At 37.4% G+C, this 23,891-nt stretch overlaps 1 protein-coding gene across 4 annotated transcripts in view; it reads right to left on the bottom strand.

Annotated features, from left to right (window-relative positions):
• LOC150105909 (uncharacterized) overlaps window positions 1-23,891 on the bottom strand; it is a 327,762-nt gene that overhangs the window by 159,701 nt on the left and 144,170 nt on the right. For all 4 annotated transcript variants that reach the window (XM_090393671.1, XM_090393672.1, XM_090393670.1 and 1 more), the window contains one exon: window positions 2,093-2,235. In XM_090393671.1, the coding sequence (XP_090249797.1) occupies window positions 2,093-2,235 (143 nt within the window). The remainder of the gene's footprint in view (window positions 1-2,092; window positions 2,236-23,891) is intronic.

Below are 23,891 nucleotides of genomic sequence, written 5' to 3'. Positions count from 1 at the left end.
TTCTGTGTCTATAATTCAGTTATTATAGTGGAAGATTTTTTGAATTGTGTTGCCATAAAGTAAAAGTCAACCAGAATTTCAAATGTGCCTATGCGAATTCGATGTGTAGAAGCAGTAATCCAGTAAGAGTTATCCTTTCTATAACCTGTGTGAAGCAATAACAGTTAACTCCGTCGGATATATTTTGATGTTAGCTGTGATGTTAAGTCAATTAATGGTCGGATGTTAGATGTACTGAAGTACTTTCCCCTCGAAATAACAAGTGTTATGTTGATCTATTAAGTGTTAGCTGACTGAGAAAGAATATAGTGTAGCCTGTCATAAGATTAGTTATTGCAACATTTGGAAGGTTAAACTTTTAAGAACTATTCTCAACTTGAATGACTGAGCATAAAGAACTGAAAAATGAATGTTTGATAGTTAATGGATTATAATTATTCTGAATACTTTAAACTGAGCTAATATATTTATGATTTAATTCATCTAATTGGGTAGAGAGAACTATGTGAAAGAAGTACTGATGCTTTAAGAATTAAGAAGTGTCAACATTAGCCATAATCCTCAAACCTAAATAAGAAGTTACTCATATCTGAATTCATATTCAGATATTAGTAACTTTGTTCAATTTGATAGCCTTTTGCAGATAGTTATACTTGAATGTATATGTTGTACTATTCCACATTAAATGTTTTCTTTTGTTGAGTTAAACTTGGTGTTTGCCTGATTTTCTTTCATTGCACCGCTCATAAAATTAATTTGACCTTTTGCGGAAGCCTTAAAAGCTATTAATAATCTCAGCCTGAAGATAAAGTGATAATAAAAGTATAGTTGATGATTGATTCCTCTATATTATTTAGACTAATCTGAATATAGGGTGGTGCAGTATAATATAAATTTCTTTATATTCAGATGAGCATCAATCAACAACTAATGAATAAAAACGGAATTTAAAGAGGTAAAGATAAGATTAACAAACCAACAAAAATGGAACAGTCAGTTAAGTGGGACGTTCCAACAACGTGAACTGCAGGCACTAGCAAACAGCAGAAAGAGATGTGACAGACATCTACAACTTCAGAAAGAGTCATATATGATACCAGTAGATGGAAATTTAATTTTACAGAGAGTGGGGAGAGGATGAATGGGCATCCATGGAAGTTGAGAATGAATGCAGTCAAGAAAAAAGTTAAGAGCAGATGTTTCTTCCATAGAGAGATATGTGAATTGGAATTACTTGCCTTTGGAGGTGATGAGTACAGGTAGTTTGAATGAATTCAAGAAAAGGTATAATAACTGGTGTGGGTGATATGTGACCTGCTTTGATGAATCCCTGATCCTTAAGGTCTCTGAAAGTAAGACCTAACTATGTAATTGCCATGCTTTCAGAAAGGTATTCTTCCTACAGAAATATTCATCAATTTTTGAAATAAAATCTTGACTATGCTAAGGAGATGCTCTCTCACTGACTCTGTTCAACCTAGCATTGGAAAAAAGTCATTACAGAACTAAACGAACAAAGGAGAATGAAAATGAATGGAAAGAACATCTTTATTGACATGTTGATGATAAGTAGAACTATAAGTACTGTCATAAAATGAGGAAAAGGCTAAATATATGTGCATTTCAAGAACCCATCAGGTCTGATCCAATTTGGTCACTGATAATTATATCTTTTAGCAAGTAGATAATTTTAAATATCTTGGAGTCAATCTTCTTCTTCTTCTTCTTCTGCAGCTTCTCCCACTTAAGTGGGGTCATTGTTGATAATGAGTCTCCCCCACACCTTCCTGACTTGGGCTGTCACCACATCCAAGTTCTTCATCCTCAAGTTCTCTTCTACCAGCTCCCTCCATCTCTTCTTTGGCCGCCCACGCTTCCACCTTCCTTGCACATCCATCTGCATGACCCTTCTTCCCACATATTCGTCCTCAAATAAAATACAGAACTGATATATACAATTTTGTGCTTAATCATTTAAAATTACATAATGGATTATTATAACATGGAGAATGCTTTTGAGAAGACAGTCAACTAGACAATTGATTCTTCCAGAAACATAATCATAAAAAATTGCAACTGATTACTATCTTACCCTAAAATAGCTTCATGCATATTTTGAGCAATAATAGTATCTTCTGTCTGCATCCACAGCTCTCCTGCTCCAGTGACTGTAGAACGTCCCACTTCCATAAAGAAAAAGCAGTCAGAATGTCCACAACGACGTATAGTCATTAGCTAAAATTAATTGAGACCATTATTTCATGGAAGTACTAATGTTCATGAATGAATGAACAAATAAATATTTATCGAATAACTTAGATATATGGAGAAGAGAATAATAAAACAAGCTTAATTAATTTATATCCTTTTCAATAAAGAATATTAACAGTAAAGTGTGAAGTTTTTTTACAGCGTACATACATACATACATACATACATAAATATATATATATATATATATCATCATCTCATCTTCCTTTTACCCTCTTTTACCTTGTGGTGTTGAGGGTTTATTAATCATCGGACCTCAAGCCATTCACAGGATAAGGTGGTCAGCCCTATGCCCTGGTGTATCCAATGTCCTGTAGGGTTGAGTTCTCAAGGCCAGTTTGCCTGCTTTGCAGGATGAAAAACCCCAGGATAAACTGGGGGAAAAATCCTACTGTCCATGCCCAAGACCAGCTAACTTGGCTATGGCTGAGGAAGATCCTTCAGCTCCTCATGTCACTGACTGGAATTGAACCTAAGACACTCCTTCCCCAGGAATATGGTTGCGAAGTATGCAGCCACTAGGCTAACAGCGCAGACATATATGTATATATTTTTAAAATAGTAACTTCATTTCTTCATTTATAGCTGTTGTTCTCTTGTAATATATATTTTGTATTTCTCTTTTCATGTTATTGCATCTGATCAAGTCTTCTAGGAAGACAAAACTAGTCATGCATTCAAAATAATAATAATAAATAGTTTTTTTCTATTTTGTTACCACTCAGCTTTTAGTCATTTAAGTTTCTTTAATTATGTCACATAAGCAGCACTTTCTTTGGAAAAAAGTAGGTGCCAGTATGCATTCTAAAGATAACGTGTCTTTATGTCATGGTGTTACTGTTAACAAAGGTGCCGGTAAGGCATACCATTGCATACCATTCCCACCCCCTTGTGACAAAAAAGCACTACATGTAACGAAGTAAATCTGTTGCATCAAATATATATGGGAATGGGGACGAAGGGATAAATTACAAGTTAAAAAAAATCCGCTTAATACCTTTTATTCCCTCAAGAGGGGTAGATGGGTGTTTAGACCTAACTAATTCCTTTTAGAGAGTTGTAAACAGTAATTTCCACCCTTATCTGTCACTGACAGCTGGCTAAAAGACATCAATGATTTTCAATGAAAATTAGAAGTTATAAATTCAAATAACTCATATCTTCATTTTATGCACCATTTTCAAGCAAGGTAGGCTGAAATTGTTAAATAACAAGAGCTGAGAAATTATAAAGCCAAAAAGTTAAAATAATTAAAAAAAAAGGAGGGGAGAGAGGGAGATAAAACTGACAAACTACCCAACACTAGGCAAAAAATTAATGTATTCAGTTTAAAGACATCATTATACAGAGAGGTCTATATGTTTTGCTGATTTACCAGCATCTTCAAGAATCAAACTTAAGAAAATGACTGTAGCCATAAGTCTTATATGTTGGCTATTCATAACTGGATTTTTTAAAGGAAATTACAGACTCAGACTAATATCAATACAATAAATATAATTAATATTTCCAAATTTTCAGCAAAGTCAAATTACCATTATCAAGGAACATGATATAATGTGTATGTGCCTGCAAGCACTACACTAGTAAGTGAGGCTGACACATAGCAACCAAAAGGGAATCTGAGGTCCTAAATAGTGTCCCCTAGTCGGGTGGCACTATTTAGTAAAGTACAAAGGATGAGTGCTTCCCACATTTGGGAAGTACTCAATTGCCTATATTTGACCAAGATAAACTAACCAATGCCAAAATTATGTCCCTTATTCCTGATGTCTGGAATTAGAACTGTAATCACCTATCGGGTCCACACATTATACACTTTTATGAGTACCTCATTCAGATTTAAGATTATATTCACCCCTCCTAATTTTCATACTTAGTTGCCACAAAGGTGACTGTGGGAATGCAATACTATCTGCACCCCTCTAACAGTCCTAATTGACCTGATTTTTGCTGCTGTTTTCTCAATGAATAGCAGTTTCTTCAGACATTTAATTCAAATTCATTCAAGTGCAAGTCATCAATGATATGGAAGCCATTTCATCTTTCAACTCCATTCCATGTCCTGAAAAGGATTTGATGGACAAACTAAATCTGTAAACTGCATAACATTCCTCTTACCTAACCCATGAACTGATTTGCAATCATAGTCCTTCTCTGCTACTCACATCAAACCATAGTAGTTGCCTTTCTTATTCTCTCAATTTTTTTTTAACAATAACGTTTTTCACATCTCTGTATCATCACTGTCTCTTTTTTGCATTCTAACATAATCAATAATATCGTAAACATTAGCTATAGGAAAATACTATTTTCTTGTGCTCTTAAAATAAACACGCCAGCCTTGGTTGGCCGAGTGGTTAGTATATCTGCTCTCCAGCCAAAAGGCTCCGGGATCGAATCCCAACGTAGGCATGGATGTTTGTGATTGTCTGTGAAAATACTAGTGGTGGTGGGCAGTAGATGGTGTTGGTGTAGATGATGGTGGTATTTGCAGTTAGTGGACTGAGTGGTTGAGACGGAGAGTTGTTAAGTGGCACCCTCCCTCAATGAGTCTTTGGACATCTTGGAGGTGTCATGTAATAATAATAATAAACACTCCTGATGATTAATTCCCCCCCCCCCTCAACCGGCCATGACATCTATAGACATCCAGCTAAATCTGGATACGATTCTGTAACACCCATTGAATGACATGGATATGAAGTGCAATTTGGTCTCACTATTTCATCCACCTTGCCAGTATGGAGGTTAAATCACAATAAAATCTCTCTCCCTCTCTGTTTCTCTTCTTTGCTGCACTACTAACCAAAAGTCTCTGTAGATGCTGTGTTTTCTCATGTGAAAAAACCAATAAGGACTACTTCTTTCTTTCATTACTGCTACTTTGCCATTCTTCTCATCATCCACCACTTCTTTCATGTTATCATATTTCCAACTCACTCTCTGTTTGTTTACATTTCATTCATGCTCTGCAGCACTCGCATTTCATGCACTTTGTCACTATCATTCACAATTCTGCTAATTTGCTTCTGATATTTTCTCTTCAGATACCTTTGGTAAACTTTTTCATGTTTTTTGCTTTCAAACCACAAACCTATCATCCTTATTAATAAATACAAAACACCTCCTTAAGTTAAGCTTTCCAAATGTCTTGGTTGTCTGTCCCAACCCTGTTTAACATCAGTTTTATTTAGGTGTACTATATGAGGTGTGTTCAAAAAAAAAGACCAAACTTTTTAAATAGCGTGCCAACTGGCACAGAGAGCACACTGTGGCTACTGAGCACACCTAGCGGCAGGTTTTCACAACAAACTGTCATTTGTCCGGTTCTGCTATGAGCATTAGTTGTCGAGTTACATCCACTGAAGTGAGCACATGCACAAGCTGTTAGATTAGTGGATTAGTGACAATGAAAGAGCTTGAAGAACAACGTGTATGTGTATGCGTGTGTGTGAAAGTTTGCTGCAAACTTGGTAAAAATTTTACAGAGACATTTCAATTGCTTAACCAAGCATACAGGGAGAACTGTATGAGTCATATGAAGTGCTGAGTGGTTTAAGCATTTTAAAAAAGGGCAGAACATCAGTCGGTGAAGATTCCAGGCTTGGATGACCTTCCACATCAACAGACGACGACCATGTTGAGAAAGTTTGTGCTGTGATTCATGGAAATAGTCGTTTAACTGTCTGAAAAATTGCTGACGAAGTGGACATCAGATAGGATGTTGCCATCAAATTTTGACTGAAAAACTTTAGATGCGTTGCATTTGTGCAGCATTTATCGACTGATGATCAGAAAGAGAACCGTGTTGAAATCAGTCAAGAACTGCTTGCCAATGAAAATGGTAATAAAAGCTTTCTTAAGAACATCATAACAGGAGACGAGACGTAGATTTATGGCTATGATGTTGAAACAGATGCAATAGATGAGATTCAGAAAAATGTGATAAGAGAACTACACACACCATCACAGAAAGTGCATTCCATGAAGCATTTCAACAATGGAAGAAATGTTAGGAATGGTGTATCGCCAGTAGAGGGGACTACTTTGAAGGGAACAGTGCTTAAAATGTAAAATGAGCAATAAAGTCTTTATAGCAAAAGTTTGGTCTTTTTTGAACATCCTTGTAAGAAAGAATGTTAAGACTGGTTATCAGGAGGTTGTCGAGAAGGATAAAAGATAACAGTGCGATAGGAAAGGTAGTCAGTGTTTTACCCAGGCATGACAGTGATAAAATGAGGCAGAAAGCAAGGATTATGAATGATATCCTAGCAGAAATGTGTGAAGAGAAAGGGATGCAGTATGTTAATGTGTAGAGTGAGTGTGAAGGACTGCATTTGAATGGTTTTGGGACAAGTCATTTGCTGCTGCTGAAAGAGCGAAAGAGTAAAGGAGGAGAGAACTTTTTCTGAATGGAGAAGTGGGTAGCATAAGTGTACAGAATGAGAAAATAAGTGTGCAAGACAAACAGGGAAATAGGGAGACTCAAAGTGGATCAGGGAAACAAAGCATAATATTCAAACAGGTATTGAAGGATTGTATAAACAAGAAAGGAAAGAGATAGCCTAGGATGTTTGGAAAACAGTTGGATTTGAAGAAGGTTCTGGGATTGGTAAGAACAAAAAGAAATGGCTTGAAGAAGGTATGGAGAAGTCACATTTAATTAGTGATATCAGTGAAATTTGCTACAGATCAGGAATGAGCTGTTATGTTTGTATATGGATGCTAGAAGTATCAGAAACAAGGGAAATGAAATGGTTGCAATGATTGAACCCCCCCCCCCAAAAAAAAACAAATTGTTGGAATAAATGACACGATTGGATGAGGATGACATTCTTACAGGAATAAAGATGGAAGGTATGATGTTTATCATAAAGATAAAAAGAGTAAAAAAAGAAGGTAGAGTGCTATTAATGTTATAAAAAGAGTTATGTCCATACAAGATAGATATTCAAAGAGGAGAGAATAAGCAGTAGCTTTGAAGCAGTATGGTGTGAGATAGAAATGAACAGAATGAAATACTTAGTTGGATGATGCTATATAGCTGGTAGTGTGGATGATAGTGGTGATGAAATGTATAATCAAATTAGCCAAGCAAATAAGAAAAGGGTGATCATTATGGGTGATTTTAATTATGACAATATAGACTGAGATGATAAGATAGCAATTAAAGAAAATGAGTTGCTTGAGTTTATGGGGGACAACTACCTCAGGCAATATGTAACAGAGGGGACACAAGAATTGAAGGGTTTTGAATTTGATCATCTCAACAGAGGATGTTATTATAAATGAAGTATCAAATCTCTGTCCAGTTGGTGAAAGTGACCATGAAGTAGATACCTGGTTTGTTGCCAACCATGGGAGGACTTCTGAGAGGAAAGGGCATAAGTGGAACTACAGGACTGGTGATTATCAGAAGATCAGGAAACAGCTTGTGGCTGTAGCATGGAAGGAGTTTGGTAGAAAGGAGATCATTGCTGCTTGGGTGTTATTTAAGAAATATCTAGTAGAAGCAATAACTAAATGAATTCCAAGGGTCAGAAGGTTAAATAATGTAGGTATGAAATAGATGAATGAAGAGATTAAGCATGCAGTACAGAGAAAGAAGGCAGCATAAGATGAGTGGTAATAATCCTTTCTTTTAAGCTTACACGGTGATCCGAATGGATTTTTTGAAAATTATGGAGACAACTACCGTGTTTGAATAAAAACTTTAGTTTAATATAACTAAAATCTACATTCGACGTTTCGACCTTTATGTCAAGGTCATCATCTGGAGCATACAACTATACACAGAAAACAAGCTACACTACAATCAAACTGGTTTGTTAAAAATACTGACCAACTGCTAATAAACTGAAGTAAAGATCATATTCCTATGATTTCTCAATTAGTCATAAAGTGAAAATTCTCAGTCTTCTCAGTTATGCTGCATAAATCTCATCTAGAACTCTTAGTAGAGAAATTCCTCTAACTCATATTCTACTTTATTCTTTTTTTTAATAAATGGGTATTGTGAGAGCTCTACTCCAATCATCTGATATTTGACTTTCTGATTAAGTCCTCTGAATTATGCAGTATAGCCATTGTTGAAACTTTTATACCTCCATGTTTGAGCAATTCTACTGGAATATTGTCTACTCCTGCTGCCTTTTCACCTTTCAGGCTTTTGATAGTGTTTTCTACCTCAAGTATTGATATGTATTCTGTTTGCATTCCTCCTGAATATTTTCTACTGCTGTTCTATATATATAATTGGCCGGCATATTTCGCCGTTGTTTCAAACTGTGGAATTTGGTCTCGAGTTTTTCTTTATTCTTTTCTGGGGTATATTTGGCCGAATTGTCAGTAATTCTTTCAAGTACTTGTAGATAGTACTTGTTAATCCAGACATTCTACAAGTACTTGAAAGAATTACTGACAATTCGGCCAAATATACCCCGGAAAAGAATAAAGAAAAACTCAAGACCAAATTCCACAGTTTGAAACAACGCCGAAATAAGGCAGTCAATCACAGGAATCCAGCCAATCAGGAGACCTCCTCCCCGATAAACACCAACAATAAACAAGGGAGACAAGGAGCGACCAACCACCAGCAAGCAAGAACCATGTGATCAACCTATCAAGCCACACCCTGAACAGTGGCGAACTTACGCTACTGAAACTACGCAATAGCACCTAAAAAGGTAAGCAAATTGGATTTTATCTACCACATAGAAAGAGGCATCAGGTCCCTACCAAACAATATAGCCGATAAAATACAATTAGAAACTAGTAATGTCCTGAACACTAAGAAAACCATACAGAACAATCTCACAAGAACTAGCAGCAATTAAGTCATTAAAAGCCAAACAAAACATAATAATAATGAAATCGGATAAAGGCAATGCCACTGTTGTCCTTGACAGATATGTTGATCTGTCAGATGAATCAACTAGTAGCCGATAACAACGCATATAAGCTGGTAAATTATAACCAAACAAAAAGGATAAAGGATAAAACAGAGAAACTACTCAAGTCCGTCACTTCTTGGGCACCAGACACGGTTAAAAAACTCAAACCCCACTACGCCTGTCCGCCCAGAATATATGGAGTCCCGAAAATACACAAACAAAATGTGCCCCTTCGACCAATCGTGGAAGGAATAGACAGTCCCAATTACCACTTAGCCAAGAAATTAGTGGCAACACTCAAGGAGTTGGTAGGTCATTCCCCCTCCTACATAAAAAACACACAACACTTTATAAACAAAATTAAAAACATAACACTCGTCAAAGACGACTTATTAGTCAGTTTCGACGTTTCTGCCCTTTTCACTAATGTCCCCATCAATGACACAATTCTCCTACTACAGAACAAATTTCCACCCGACATTACGGCCCTCTTTGCCCATGCACTACAGTCCAGTTACTTCGTGTAGCAAAACAAAATTTACCTACAAAAAGAAGGTACAGCCATGAGCTCACCACTATCCCCCCCAATCGCTAACTTCTACATGGAAACCTTTGAGCAAAGAGCTCTTGATTCTGCCACGCTAAGACTGACAGTCTGGCTTAGATACGTTGACGTGTTCGCGATCTGGCCGCACGGGCGACAAAAGCTAAACACATTCCCTAGCCACCTGAACAAACAACACGAACGCATACAATTTATCATCGAAATCGAAAATCAAAATTAGCTCCAGTTCCTAGACACACGTCTTCCTTCAGGTAGTCTCACGGTCTACCGAAAACCGACACACACTGGCCAATACATACATGCTAATTCATACCACCACCCATCACAAAAATATGGAATCATTAACACCTTTAAAAACAGAGCTACAACAATTTGCTCTAACCAACAAATCCTGAAACAAGAACTAAAAATCATCAGCGACACATTCATAAATAATGGCTATAACAAAAATACTATTAATAAAATACTCCATAAAACAACAACAAAAACGGATCTAGGTTACAGTAAAATTTGTAGGATTCTGTTGATTTTTTGGAGAAAAAATCAACAGAATCCTACAACATTATAACCTCAATGCCACCTTTAAACCACCCACTAAACTTAAAACCATATTCAACTCCTCTAAGGATCCTCTCCTCCCATTAGCACATCCTGGAGTCTATTGCATCCGCTGAGCCTGTAACTTACCATACATTGGTGAAACAGGACGGACAATCCCTTTATGCAAGAAAGAACACATTAGACACATTAAATATAACCATTATGGTGAAGTGGGCCTCTCAGACCACGCGCTCAACACCTTACACCAAATCAACTGGAAAAGCACCCGCTCTTTACACCACACAAAAACCTGGTGTGAAAGAAAATTTAAGGAAGCCAGCGAAATCCTGATAAACCACCCAAATATCAACAACAATGGCATGAAAATTCCAAGGATCTGGATGGCACACATTCAGCCTACCTAACATATAAGATCCTGCATAAGTCAGGACTCTAGCCAATCTTCAGCTAGTATTAGAAACCATTCCATACCAACTGGCTGGAATGTACAAATATAATCATGATGTTAATATATGTATATAGATAGATACTTGTTGTTGCGCCCAATGTATTTCTACAACCAACAGATAACACTAATAATAGGACTCTAGCGTTGATGTATACTTTTTTTTTTTTTTTCACCAGAGGTCTGGCCAACAATTATTGTAGCAGTTGGTCAGTATCTTTAACAAACCAGTTTGATTGTAGTGTAGCTTGTTTTCTGTGTATAGTTGTATGCTCCAGATGATGACCTTGACATAAAGGTCGAAACGTTGAATGTAGATTTTAGTTATATTAAACTAAAGTTTTTATTCAAACATGGTAGTTGTCTCTATAATTTTCAAAAAATGCAGTGGTAATAATAATTTCATGAAGAGCACAAAGAACACATAAGGAAAATAATTTGGTTGCTAAGGATAACAAAAGTGTAGTATGAGCAGCAGTTAGTGATGACAAAAAAACCCCCTAGGGAGTTCTTTTGATATGTAGCAGCAAAAAAAAAAAAAAAACGATTATGGTAGGATAACATTCTTTGGAGAAAGCGGTATAAGGACAACTGCAGCTGAGGATATTATTATTACCGCACTCTCCATTGGGGTTGGCAGACTCATCGTGGGAGGTTCATTCAACTGACATTTATTATAATAAATCTTAAAATGCTTAACCTATTCTGTAATACATTCCATTCTCCATGCAAAAATTTTACCCCTCACATCCCTCTTAACCACTCTTACATAACTTATGTAACTCTGGTTCTTTCCCCCTTGCCTTTTACTCTATTTATAATCCCCTCTGAATTAATCCCTTCACTAACTTAATCATATCATGTTGTTTAATTTCGATGGTATATATCAGAACACAGAATTATAAGTAAATAATTAATTATTGACTTTGCTGATATTTTGCTGGTGTTATAACCAGCATCTTCAGAGCACATAAAAAACACAGTTTGTCACAGTATGCGACTACAACATGGTGTAACAAAGGGACTAGTTTAACAAAATTGTAGCAACAACACAAAGACTAATGTCCTAATTAGGCACCCTCCATCTATAAAAAAAAAAAAAAAAAAAAACAAGAGAGAAAGCAGGTACTAGTTATGTCTAAAGATTACTGTCTCCCAAATCTTAGGCAAATTTATACAGCCATATTTGTTGAGATTCAGAGTATGTTTCAGGGCTTCTGCTGCTTCTAAGAACAATCTCTGTGATTTTAAAAGCTTCTGTGCAGTACTTTTGTTTTCTTCCAGTTGATACTGTGTGCAGGAGAATCCAAAGCACGGTCTGCAAGGCCCGATTTGCCATAGTGATAGTGCCGGATGCATCTTTTATGTTTATGTTCACTGATGCGGATGTCCACAGTTCTTCCTGTTTGACCGAGTAGGCTTGATCACACGAGCAGGGTACTTCATAAACTCCTGGATGTGATAAAGGAGGAATGCTGTTCCTGGGTGAACGGATGAGAGTTGCTAATTTGACACACGGTCTGAATGAAGTGCACAGTTGATGTTTATTGAGAATTCTAGATATCTTTTCCGATGTGCCTTTAATGTATGGGATAGTGACTGTTTTGTTGCAGTTCTCCATGGTGGATAGTGGGAGAGGTTTCTTAGGAGCATTTAGTATTTTGTTTATCTTATGGGGATTATAGCCATTGGCCAAGAAAGAGTGGCAGTAAATGAGCCAGTTCAGCAGCAAGAGCATTGTCATTGGAACAGATCGCTCTCGCTCTGTGGGTTAGTGTTTTTAAGATACCATACTGTTGAGAAGGGTGATTGTAAATATCTCCTTTTATGTGTGGGTTTTCTAAAAACTAAGAATGATAAGGAACCATCTAGAAGATGTGTGATTAGTGTATCCAGGAAGGGCAGACAGTTATTAGTTTCCAGTTCCATTGTAAAGTGGATTTTTTGATGTTGGCTATTTAAATGCACTAAGAATGTATCCAATGTGCCTGGGCCATGTGACCAAATAGTAAGCACATCATCAACATAGCATAGTTAAAGTGTTCGTGTGAGAGTGGCTGTATTGATGGTTGGTTTTTCCAGGTGTTCAATGTAGAAGTTGGCAAAGAGGGGAGCCCATAGCTGTCCCATCTAATTGTTTGTATATTTTCCCTTTCCATGTGAAATATCCTGCATGTATTGTGAATTTAAATAGCTCAAAGATATCAGGAGGAAAGTGTGACTTTATCAGATTAAGGGTTTCAATTAGTGGTACATTTGTGAATAGTGAGGTGATATCAAAGCTCACCATTAAGTCTGAGCTCTTTTCCGATGTGCCTTTAACATAATGGGATGGTGACTGTTTTGTTGTAGTTCTCCATGGTGGATAGTGGGAGGGGTTTCTTAGGAGCATTTAGTATTTTGTTTATCTTATGGGAATTATAGCCATCAGGATTATATGGGACAAACTGTGTTTTTGTGCTCTGAAGATGCTGGTTATAACACCAGCGAAATATCAGCAATAAGCCAATAAATAATTATTTACTTATAATTCTGTGTTCTGATATATACCGTCAAAATTAAACAACATGAACAATGAACTCATAAGCCTTTCTACACGTTTAATCATATCACATCTACTCCTCCTATCCACAAAACTCTGCAATTCACATTTCTTCAAACTCTCTCAATAGCTAGCATTTCAGAGTCCTGATATTGTCTTAATTGCTCTTCTCTGGACCTTCTCCAATGTTTTCATCACACTGAAAACCAGGTGACCAAATCTGAGCACAATAGACAAGTGTGGTCGACCAGTGCTATATACAGTGACACAACCACCTCTTTATCACTACATGTTACAGTACTTATTATAGCAGCACAATGATGTGCAGCCTTAGCAACACTTGCAGTATTCCCTCTAAACTTCAGTTTGCTGTTAACCATCACTCCCAAATCTTGAATCTCATCCCATTCCTGCAGTATAGTACACAGCCTTATATTTCTGTATTCCAAAATGCAACACCCTGCACTTAATATAAAAACTATAACCCCACTCCTTTATCCAAGTCAAAATTCAAATCTTCCTGAAGGGAATTAATATCAGTGGTGCTACTTATAATTCTCCCCAACTTTCCATTATCAGCAAACAACTGAAGATCCCCACTCGGTCCACATGATATATTATTTACAACAAGTTAACCAGCAGGGACCAAAGAACAGAACCATGGGGTATGGTACTGGTTACCCTCTTTTTTGAGATATTGCTTCATCATACACAACTTGCTGGTATCATTCAGAGAGTCAATCTCCAATCCATCTAACCAATATACTATATATTCCCATCATCTGCAGCTTGTACACCGATCTTATGGTGTACAAGCTGCAGTAAAAATCATATACTATGATATTCTGCAAAGAAGAATATCACAGTATATGATTTTCCCTTATCTAACTCACTTTTTACCTTACCATAAAATGCAAGTAAATTGCTAAAACGAGATCTACCATTTACAAATCCATGCCGACCATCATAAAGAATGCTATGTCCATCAACCAATCCTGTATTTTATTCCTACCAATCTCTCCAACAGCTTGACTACAACTGCAGTTATACAAACTGGTCTATAATGGAAAACTTCTGTCCTAGAACCATGCATGTGGAGTGGTACTATTTTGCCTTGTTCCCACACCTTAGAAATCCTACCCACTGCAATTAAACAACCAGGTCAAGGGCATAGCTAACTGGTGTGCACATTCCTTAAGAATACATGGTGATATGTCATCCACTCTCACAGCCTTATTAACATCTAACTCAATCAACACCTGATCTACTTCTGATTCTTTCACTTCCAATTCTAATATTTGACTTTCTTCTATATATTGCACTGCATCATTTATACCAGTTTGATATACACTGATAAAGTGCTCATTCAATAATTTCACTATATTCTTTGCAACTGTCACTCTGCTGCCATGAATATCCAGTGTCAACCTGCCATAATTTCTTTCTCTTGCTTGTCATATAGCAGAAAAATTCCCTTGAGTTAACCATGGCCTGACCAGGCAATTTCCTCTCATACCGCACCTTTTCTTTCTTTACCATGCTCATCACCTTCCTAGCCTACACTTTATACTCTTCATAAATCCGATCACTACCAATTCTATATAGTTGAGATATTTAATGAGCAGTTGATAAACATCTTTCATCCTTGTGACTGTCAACAGTCTGGAGAGTATGAGAGCAGTGGATTATAAGTGAGCAAAAGGTATATGGAGAATTAAGCAAACTTGATATTAATAAGGCCGTGGGATTTAATGATATATCACCAGGAATTTTGAAGGAACATGCCAGGGAGTTGACCACTGCCTTGGCATATTTGTTTAATAAGAATATTACATTGGTCAAAACAGTACCGTAACGAGGGTGTGGCGAAAGAGGCGCCCGCCATGGGGGAAAAACGTAAAAAATAAAAATAAATAAATAGAAAAGTTCGCTATTTTATATTGTATTTTTAAATTTCGGAAATACGCCACTTTAGATACAAATTCTGCAACACACTGCAACTCATTCTAATAGAGTTAATAGTAAGTATATTTAACATATTGCATTTAGTAAAATTTAACTTGTTACATTCAAATTTTTCAAAATTTTTGTCATTTTTGGGTTGGGGGAGGTGCAAGTTAGATGCGTTGGGTTAAGGTGGGACACAAGTTAGACACTTGTCACAGGCGCTTCATACCCTCGTTACTGTACTGGGTCAAAGTTCCAAAGGAGTGGAACGAAGGTAAGACATTCCATGCTATGGAAGGCAAGACAAAGTATGCTATGGAGGTGACAAACTATCTGTCACCTCCATAGCATACTGTTACAATGTCTGTTTTAAACTCTGTCAGTTCTCTTCTCAGAGCCATTTAACCCAGACACAGTTGTACAATGTGGGAGCATCACATTCCTCCAATATATGCCGGTTACTCACACGACTTGTTACATGGAACGATGCACCTTGTCAATGGTGTGTGTGTGTGGGGGGGATACACGAGAGAGAAGCTAAGAAGCTAATTGATTTATGTATTACATATTTTAAAACAGCAAGTGCTCAGTTTTTTTTTAAATGATTTGAAATAAGATAACATTATTCTGTGATGTTATACAAAAATTCTACCCTACAAATTCTTAAAAAAATACACCTGCTTGATTGATGTGATTTATGAGTCAAGCGAGTTCCAGCCTGATCTGCAACATGTGCAATATATGTTACAGCAGGCTGAACTTATTAATATTAACTTCTTAAAATTATATTTTATAGGGATGTTGAACGATTCTACTCTCAACATCTGTTTATAATGGCACAGAAGAAACTGACCTTTTTTTAAAAAAAAATAAAAAATAAAATAGTAATCTGAAATGTGCTATAAGTGTTGGTGCTGAAAACATGTATGCAAAACTGATAGTGTGATGAAATGTAGCTGTAGATCTTATAGGTCATGTTCATTTAGTGATTCTGCATTCCAGAGATGAATAAGGGCAATGAACAAAATCTTTTAAAGTGGAAAGAGGAGTTTCCTTGGCTTCAGTATGAACATAGTGAGGAACAGTATGAACATGCTTGTCCCCAATTCAGACAATTCATTTTGTGTAGTTGTTGCTTCAAATAACTTTTTAAACATGAAACTTTCATGTTCCACAATCTGTCTGGCTCATATAAATGTATGGAAGCATTACATGCTCAAGAACATCCAGAAAACAGTGCAATTGCAGAGTGTGTGAAAAAGATGGATGAGAACATGTTTGCTCATTTAGAAATATGTTTTAACATATATAATATGAAAGGCCTTGTTGAATTAGCCAACAAGCTTAACATTAAGGTTCTAGATGAATATATGAACAATCAGTGCAAAGAATTCATACATCACATTTACGCCTATTATGTAAAGAAAAGTATTGTTGCTGATGTTGGTTTATTATTAGTAATTTAGGCTTTGAAAGAGGATCTGAATGAGGTGGAAAGACAAAAGGGGATGTCAATGCAACTAAATGTAAGGTTTTAAAATTTGTGATCCACAGATGGGAAACTTCATACTCACTTGGTAGGGTTATACTGGAAGAAATGGAGGAAGCAAGGGATCTTGAACTGATTATGGATAGAGATTTGAAGTTTTGAGGAGATATTGCAAAGGTTGTGAAGACATCTCAGAGAACTGCTGCAATATTAAGGAGGTCACTGACTACAAGAGATAAGTGTGTTGGTCTCATAGTATATTGGATTTGAAAGGGATGAAGTAACCTTGAAGAGGGTTAAGAGACAGATAACAAAAATTATATCAGGATTGTACAATGTTGATTATGAGGACAGACTAAGGGCATGCAAACTGCAGAGTTTGGTGGATAGAAGACAAAGGGGAGGGGGGGATATGATTGAGACATTTAAGCTATTGAAAGTTTTCATGTTAACACTGAGGTTTTTCATATGGTAGAATGAGGAGAAGGAGCAAGGCCTAGGAAGCCATCCCTGGAAGTTACAAAAGGGAGTGATGAGTAAAAGGACATAACAAAGTAAAAGGGTGTAAAAGTATAACAGTTTTGAAAGTCAATATCGTGTGAGGCAGAGGTGCACAGGACAAGATATTTAGTGGGATGCTGCTATCCAGGAACACAGAGTGAAAAAGCAGAAAATGTTTAGGCAGATAAGTTTGACAAGCACAGAAAGCAAGTAATCATAATGGGAGATAACTTGCATATAAACCAAGCAGAGGAAACTACATACAGTAATAAGGAAATGGAATTTCTGGAATCAAGAGCTTTGGATTTGGTGCTGGCATCTGAATGTAACAGAGATATCAGTCTTGCTGCCCCCCCCCCCCACTGATTAGTGACCATGTAGTTTTGACTTGGAGGCTGAACAGATACACAGAAGTATCAAGGAGAATGAAAATTACACACTACATAGCACTACAATCCAGGAAATTATAAGACAGGTGAATATAATAATCTTAGAAATTAGCTTAGGACAGTTCCATGGATGGAAGAATTGCCAAGGCACAGGTGAAGAAATATCTGTCAACAGCAATGCAAATTGCATTCCTCATGTGAGAAAGTTAACAAGATTCAGTGTAAAGTGGATGACTAATGAAATCAAACAGGAACTGCAGACGAAAAAGACAAAAAGTAAAAAGAGAGTGGAGAGAGGATGCAAGAGGAACATGAGACAAGCTGGAAAAGTGACTAGTATAGTAAGAAAGGAAAAAATGGAATATGACAAGGAACTAGCACTACCATTCAGGAAATGTGGACAGTCATGATAGTGGATGAATGACTGATGGAAAATGAGGGTGGGTTCAAAGTGACTAATGCAGATGATGCAGTAGCTGTTTAATGATCACTTTATTGGGTAATTCATACCAGAAAAGCAGATTTTTATTCCTGAAGGGATGGGAAGGGTTTCCCATCCCGCATTCCCACAATGAGGGAACTAAAAGAAAACAAGATGGTGATTGTCGGAGGAGACTTGAATGGAAACATAGGAAGACAGAATAGGGACTGAGAAAGGGTGCATGGCGGTCATGGAGAGAGAGAGAGAGAGAGAATGATGAACCAAGAAGGAGGAGGATTGTGGACTTTGCAGTAGTGTTTCATCTGGCAATTGTGAACTCGTTTTTCTGTAAGAGGAACATTTGATAACATTTAGAAGTGGTAACAACAGTTCACAGATTGACTACATTTTGACTAGAAGAAAACATCTTAAGTAACAAATTTTAAGGTAATCCTAACAGATCAAGTGGCACAGCAAAACCAGCTGCTGTTCACAGACTTTAAAATAAAGTCAAAGATAAGAACCCTTGGAAGCCATGGGATGAAGAGAATTAAGTGGTTTCATTTAAAAGAAGAAAGTGTGAAGAACCTTTTTGAGGAGAGGGTGTTAGAGAAGATTTCAAATGGACTAGAAAGTGTACAAGATTGGTGGAGACATAATTCAAAAGTAATTCTGAGCTGTGCAATTGAGGTACTTGGCGAAACATCTGAAAAGATTAGAGAGCAGGAGGAGGGTTTGGTGGTGGAATAATAATGCACAAGAAGCAGTCACAGCTAAGAGGAAGGCAAAGCAGAAGTGGGAACAAGTCATGAGTGGAAGAGGAGTACAGAGAGAGAAAGCGAGAAGCCAAGAGTTGTTGCGCAGGCAAAGGCCATGGCATATCAAGATCTTTATGATCAATTAGAAACAAAAGAAGGACAGAGAAAAATTTATCGATTGGCATAATGTAGAAATAAGGCATCAAAGGACATCTTACATGTGAGGCAAATCAAAGACTGGAGGAAAAGTATTAAGGAGGGATATGGATATAAGAAACAGATGGAGAATATACTTTGAAGGGCTTTTAAATGAGGAAAATGCAAGGACTCACAGAGAAGATGGGCAGCTTTATGAGGGGATGGTGCAGAACATTAATAGAGTGGAAGTGAAGGAGGCCATAAAGAGGATGAAGAATGGAAAATGGAATGGAATGGGGCCTGACAGGATCCCAGTGGAGGCATTGATGGCACTGGGGGAAGAGGGAATTGACCTGCTGTGGGACCTGTTCATAAAAGTTTGCCAACAGGAAAATATACCCTAGGAGTGGAGGGAAAGTACAAAGTACTCTTGTCCCTATCTACAAGGGTAAAGAGGATGCACAAGACTAAGAATTACAGAGGAATAAAGTTGATGTCCCACACAATGAAAATCTTAGAAAGAGTTTCTTGATGGAAGACTGAGGCAGAAGGTGAAGATTGCAAAGGAGCAATTTGGCTTCATGACTGGCCAACATAACCCAAAGACAGATGCTATCTTTGGGTTATGGCAGATGATGGAAAAGTTTCGAGAACAACAGGAGCTACATCTTTTGTTTATTGATCTGGAGAAAGTGTACAATAGAGTGTCAAGGCAAGAAGTCTTGAGGTGTCTGAGGGAGAAGAAGGTACTGGAGAAATATGTCAGGTTGGTGCAGGAGATGTACAGAAATGTGAAGACAAGAGTTTGGCCCTGCCTGGGAGAGACGGAAAGTTTTCAAGTGACAGTTGGTTTGCATCAAGGGTAAGCATTAAGTCCATTCCAGTTTAATATTGTGATGGAGGTGGCGACAAAGAAGGTGAGAGAAGACACACATTGGACAATGTTGTATGCAGATGACATTGTGCTGTGTGCAGAATCAAGAGAAGAAGTGGCAGCTAAACTGGAAAGATGGAGGAGGAAAGTACTGGAAGAGAAAAGAGAGAGAGAGGTATGAGACTGAGCAAAGTAAGAGTATGTGTTGCAAAGTGGATGGCAGCCAAGAGACAGATCTGGAGCTGGAAGGAAATGTCATCAGGACGGTTAGGGACTTTAGATACTTAGGTTCAACAGTGAAAGAGGATGGAGAGGCTGAGAATGAAGTGAGATGCAGGATACAAGCTGGATAGAGGAACTGGAGAGAGAGAGAGATGGCTGGAGTTCTATGCGATAAGAGGGTGCTAAATCAATCTAAAAGTCAAAATCTACAGGACAGTAGTGAGACCAGCTATGACATATGCTATGGAAACTGTGGCCCTGAGGAAAAATAACATCAGCAGGATGGAGCTAGCAAAGATGAGAATGCTTAGGTGGATGTCTGGTGTGACCAGAAAGGATCATCTGAGAAATGACTATGTAAGGGGAACGTTAAGTTCTCCTAAGTTCTTAACTTTCAACGGTGAAAGTTAAGAACTTAGGAGCAAAGATACAGGAGACAAAGTTGGGATGGTTTCGTCATGCGATGAGGAGGGAGGACGAGTATGCAGGAAGAAAGGTCATGCAGATGGATGTGCAGGGGAGGAGGAAGCACAGGTGACCAAAGAAGAGATGGAGGGAGCTGGTGGAGGAGGACTTGAGGATGAAGAACTTGGGTGTGGTTACAGCCCAAGAAAGGAAGATGTAGAGGAGACTCACTCAAAACAGCAATCCTACTTAAGTGGGATAAGCTGCAGAAGAAGAGAAGAAGAAGGATGAGAAGGGTTGAAGGCTCACAAGTGCATGAGGAGAATGTGTTTCAAATACTAAATACCCTGGAAGTCAATAAGGCAGTGGGACTGGATGAGATTTCATAACATGTTTTAAGATGAGATAATCTACTAAGGAACTGACACCTCCACTGACCTGTCTGTTCAATGAACAGCCAGGAACATCTAGAAATGAAAGTCTAGACTGGGGAAGTGCCTAATGATGGTGGCAATGAGAGAAAGGAAACATCAAACTATAGATCAGTGTGTATTTCTTCTGTAGTTGTTAAGATTTTGGAGAAATTAATGAGAGATTGTATACAAAATTGGATAAGGATGATAATATTATCTGTGAAGGTTATCATGGATTTGTTAAGGGGCACTCTTGTTTCAGTAATTTGCTTGCCTTTTATAATAGTGATAACCAGTGTTTTTTTTTCTGGGAAAAAAGGTGCGGCACTCACCATGAAGATGTTATTATAGCAACTTCCACACTTTTAACATATCCTCCGATATACCCTCGTTGTCTCTAGATCGATTCTTGCTTTTGGTATCAACTGCAGAATGATGACCTCGGAGCAGCCATGAGTCCACATATTTGCTAGGGTTGAACTGAGTGAGAGAAGGTCCTACTATCCTGATGAATATCAGTGCAGAAGTTGTCCGTACAAGCATAGATGACGTTACTATAAGATTCATCTGAGAGAAACCCCTTTCACATTCACTGGAGGATATTGCAATTGTGCCCAAAGTGTGCTTTAGAGGAAGTAATATGTCCGGGACTTTATTTTCTTGAAGATATTCACGGAAACCATGAACTGCTTCTCTTTCATTTAAGCGAAATTTGTGTGCTAACTTTTTAATTTCAGCTTCACCAAATGTTAGATGCTTCCCAGGATTTTCTGGCCAATACTTGGAATCTAAAATCTTAGCACATTCAGGCAAATTAGCATTATCTCGTAAGCAGACACTTTCCAACAGCTTCTTTCAGACTTTTATAGAAAGCAGATGAACTTATTGCAGGACTCTCATTTTTGTGGAGCTCAATCCCTTTGAACTTTATGTTTTTCTGACTTTGAAGAGAAATGCTGTAGTACAGACCAGGATGTTCAATTCTTTCTTCAAAAAGTTAAACTGTATTCTTTATCTTCCTGTCTACTTGGTACAAGTCAATATTTCTCTCTTGTAAATCTAGACTTAGTTCACTAAGTTCTTGGAGAGCATCACACACATAAGGCCCAAATCAAGAACAAACTCGCATGACGTTATTTTTCTTAAAAGGCACTCTAAAGAAAGCGATCTGTTTTGCTTCTTCTGCCTCCAGAAAGGTGATGGACGAGGGCTTCAAAGTCTTGCTACACTGCAGAAACAGTGCGAAAGCTAGATGCAACCCAGCGAGTGCTTAAAATTCTGCCAATTTTAAGAAGTTGAAGTTCTAGAGTCGCTGCACATTCCTGTAATTCCCTAGCAATCTTAGGCAAAGCATGATAAGTCACAAAGTTTGTCCATGAAACTCATAAAACGATTCACTCCTGCCACATTGTTCCCTGTGTCACTAACAGACAATTCAAGGCGATGGCTGCACAATGCCAGAAAATAACACTAGGAAACTTCTCTTGCATTAGCCTCCTTACACCATTACGCACACCAAACAATACGACTGCACCATCACAAGTTACAGACAATAAATACTCCTTTAAGTAATTTTCAGATAATCGTAAACACTCAAGATGATTAATTAAAGAGTTTAGAATTCCTCTAGAAGTTACATCTGATAATTCGATTAAATCTAGGAAAAGATTCACAGGAGCCAAAAGTTCAGGAAGAACTACAAGGATAATAACAATCAATGTTGTTGTGTTACTCACAGTTGTCGATTCATCAATAAGTAATGATATTTTGTTCTTGGAGATCACTATATTGTCTATTAATGTTTTTCTCATTTCATTTGTGATATGGCTCACAATGTTAATGCAAGCATTTGCAGAATGAAGAATATATCCCATGTCTAGGCCATTAAATTCCTGTAAATTTATTTCATCTTCAAAGTTATATGATTGATTTCTCCTCGCAACTTTGTAAGCGGTTCGAAACACTTTTCCTGTTATGTCTTTATTATGAGACAAAGTATTTAGGAAAACTTTCTCTAATGTTTCGTTTTTTGCATCAGATTTTATTTTTTGGCATGCTTTGTGTGCTGCACTCCCCTTATGATTGTAAATCTTTTTTCTTAATTTACCATTAATGCATTAATTGTTGTTTGCGAGATTCTCCAAAATGACTGATTTTACCATTTGTCCACTCCACTGAAATTTTCGTTCCTATGCATTTATCGACGGCAAGACTTCTGACATCACGACACACTTAACAGCCCAACATTTTATTCTTGATTGCCACACATATTGCCACTCATTTCTCTCGCAGAAGTCATTTTTCTGCAAAAGTGTCCAACATTCGGGCCAACGATTATCAGAATCTGCTTCCTTTTGACCTCGTGGATCTTCGGTCTTGGTTTCGTGATGTCTTCACCAAGTGTATTTTCGGTGCTAGTTTTCTGTTTTACAGGATCACAAGTAGATTCACTAATAATTTCTGCTTCTGCAGCCTTCCTTTTTTACTCATTGGCATAAAGTAACTACTTATTTTACTAATTTTGAACAATGATTGCACTGATTTAAATTAGAATAATTCAAAATTCATGTGAACACCTGCCTGTTGCAGAGTGAATATAGAACTGATAAACTGATATTGGAAACAATCGGAAGTGAACACAACTTCCTGTTTCCGGTTGCATACCAACCTATGAAACAGAAAAACAGGGTACCAAACTTTTGAGTAATCGAAACTGAAAATTCAATTCTTGAACACAGTACCATTTACCGAAATATTTATAATACATTTTGCTGTCAATAAATTGCAAATTTTTATAAACTTAAGAAAAAAGGTGTGGTACTGCGTACCGTTGTGTACCGCCAGGAAAAAAGCACTGGTGATAACAGCAGTTGACGTGATTAGATATTGCAAAAACATTTGACATGATAAATTGATATTTAAGTTGCAACACATAGGTCAGATATCAGGTTGGTGAACTGGATTGTGAATTACTGTCTTTTAGATATCAGAGTTGTGTACGGGGAGCAGTATCACAGAAAAGAATGGTCACGAGTAGGGTTCCATAGGGATTAG

The sequence above is a fragment of the Typopeltis vanoorti genome, chromosome 6, assembly GCF_054136105.1.
Source record: "Typopeltis vanoorti isolate ZY-2024b chromosome 6, IOZ_Tvanoo_1.0, whole genome shotgun sequence".
Taxonomy (NCBI): Eukaryota; Metazoa; Arthropoda; class Arachnida; order Uropygi; family Thelyphonidae; genus Typopeltis; species Typopeltis vanoorti.
Note: the sequence above shows the minus strand (reverse complement) of the source record. Positions and strands in the feature narration are given on the sequence as shown.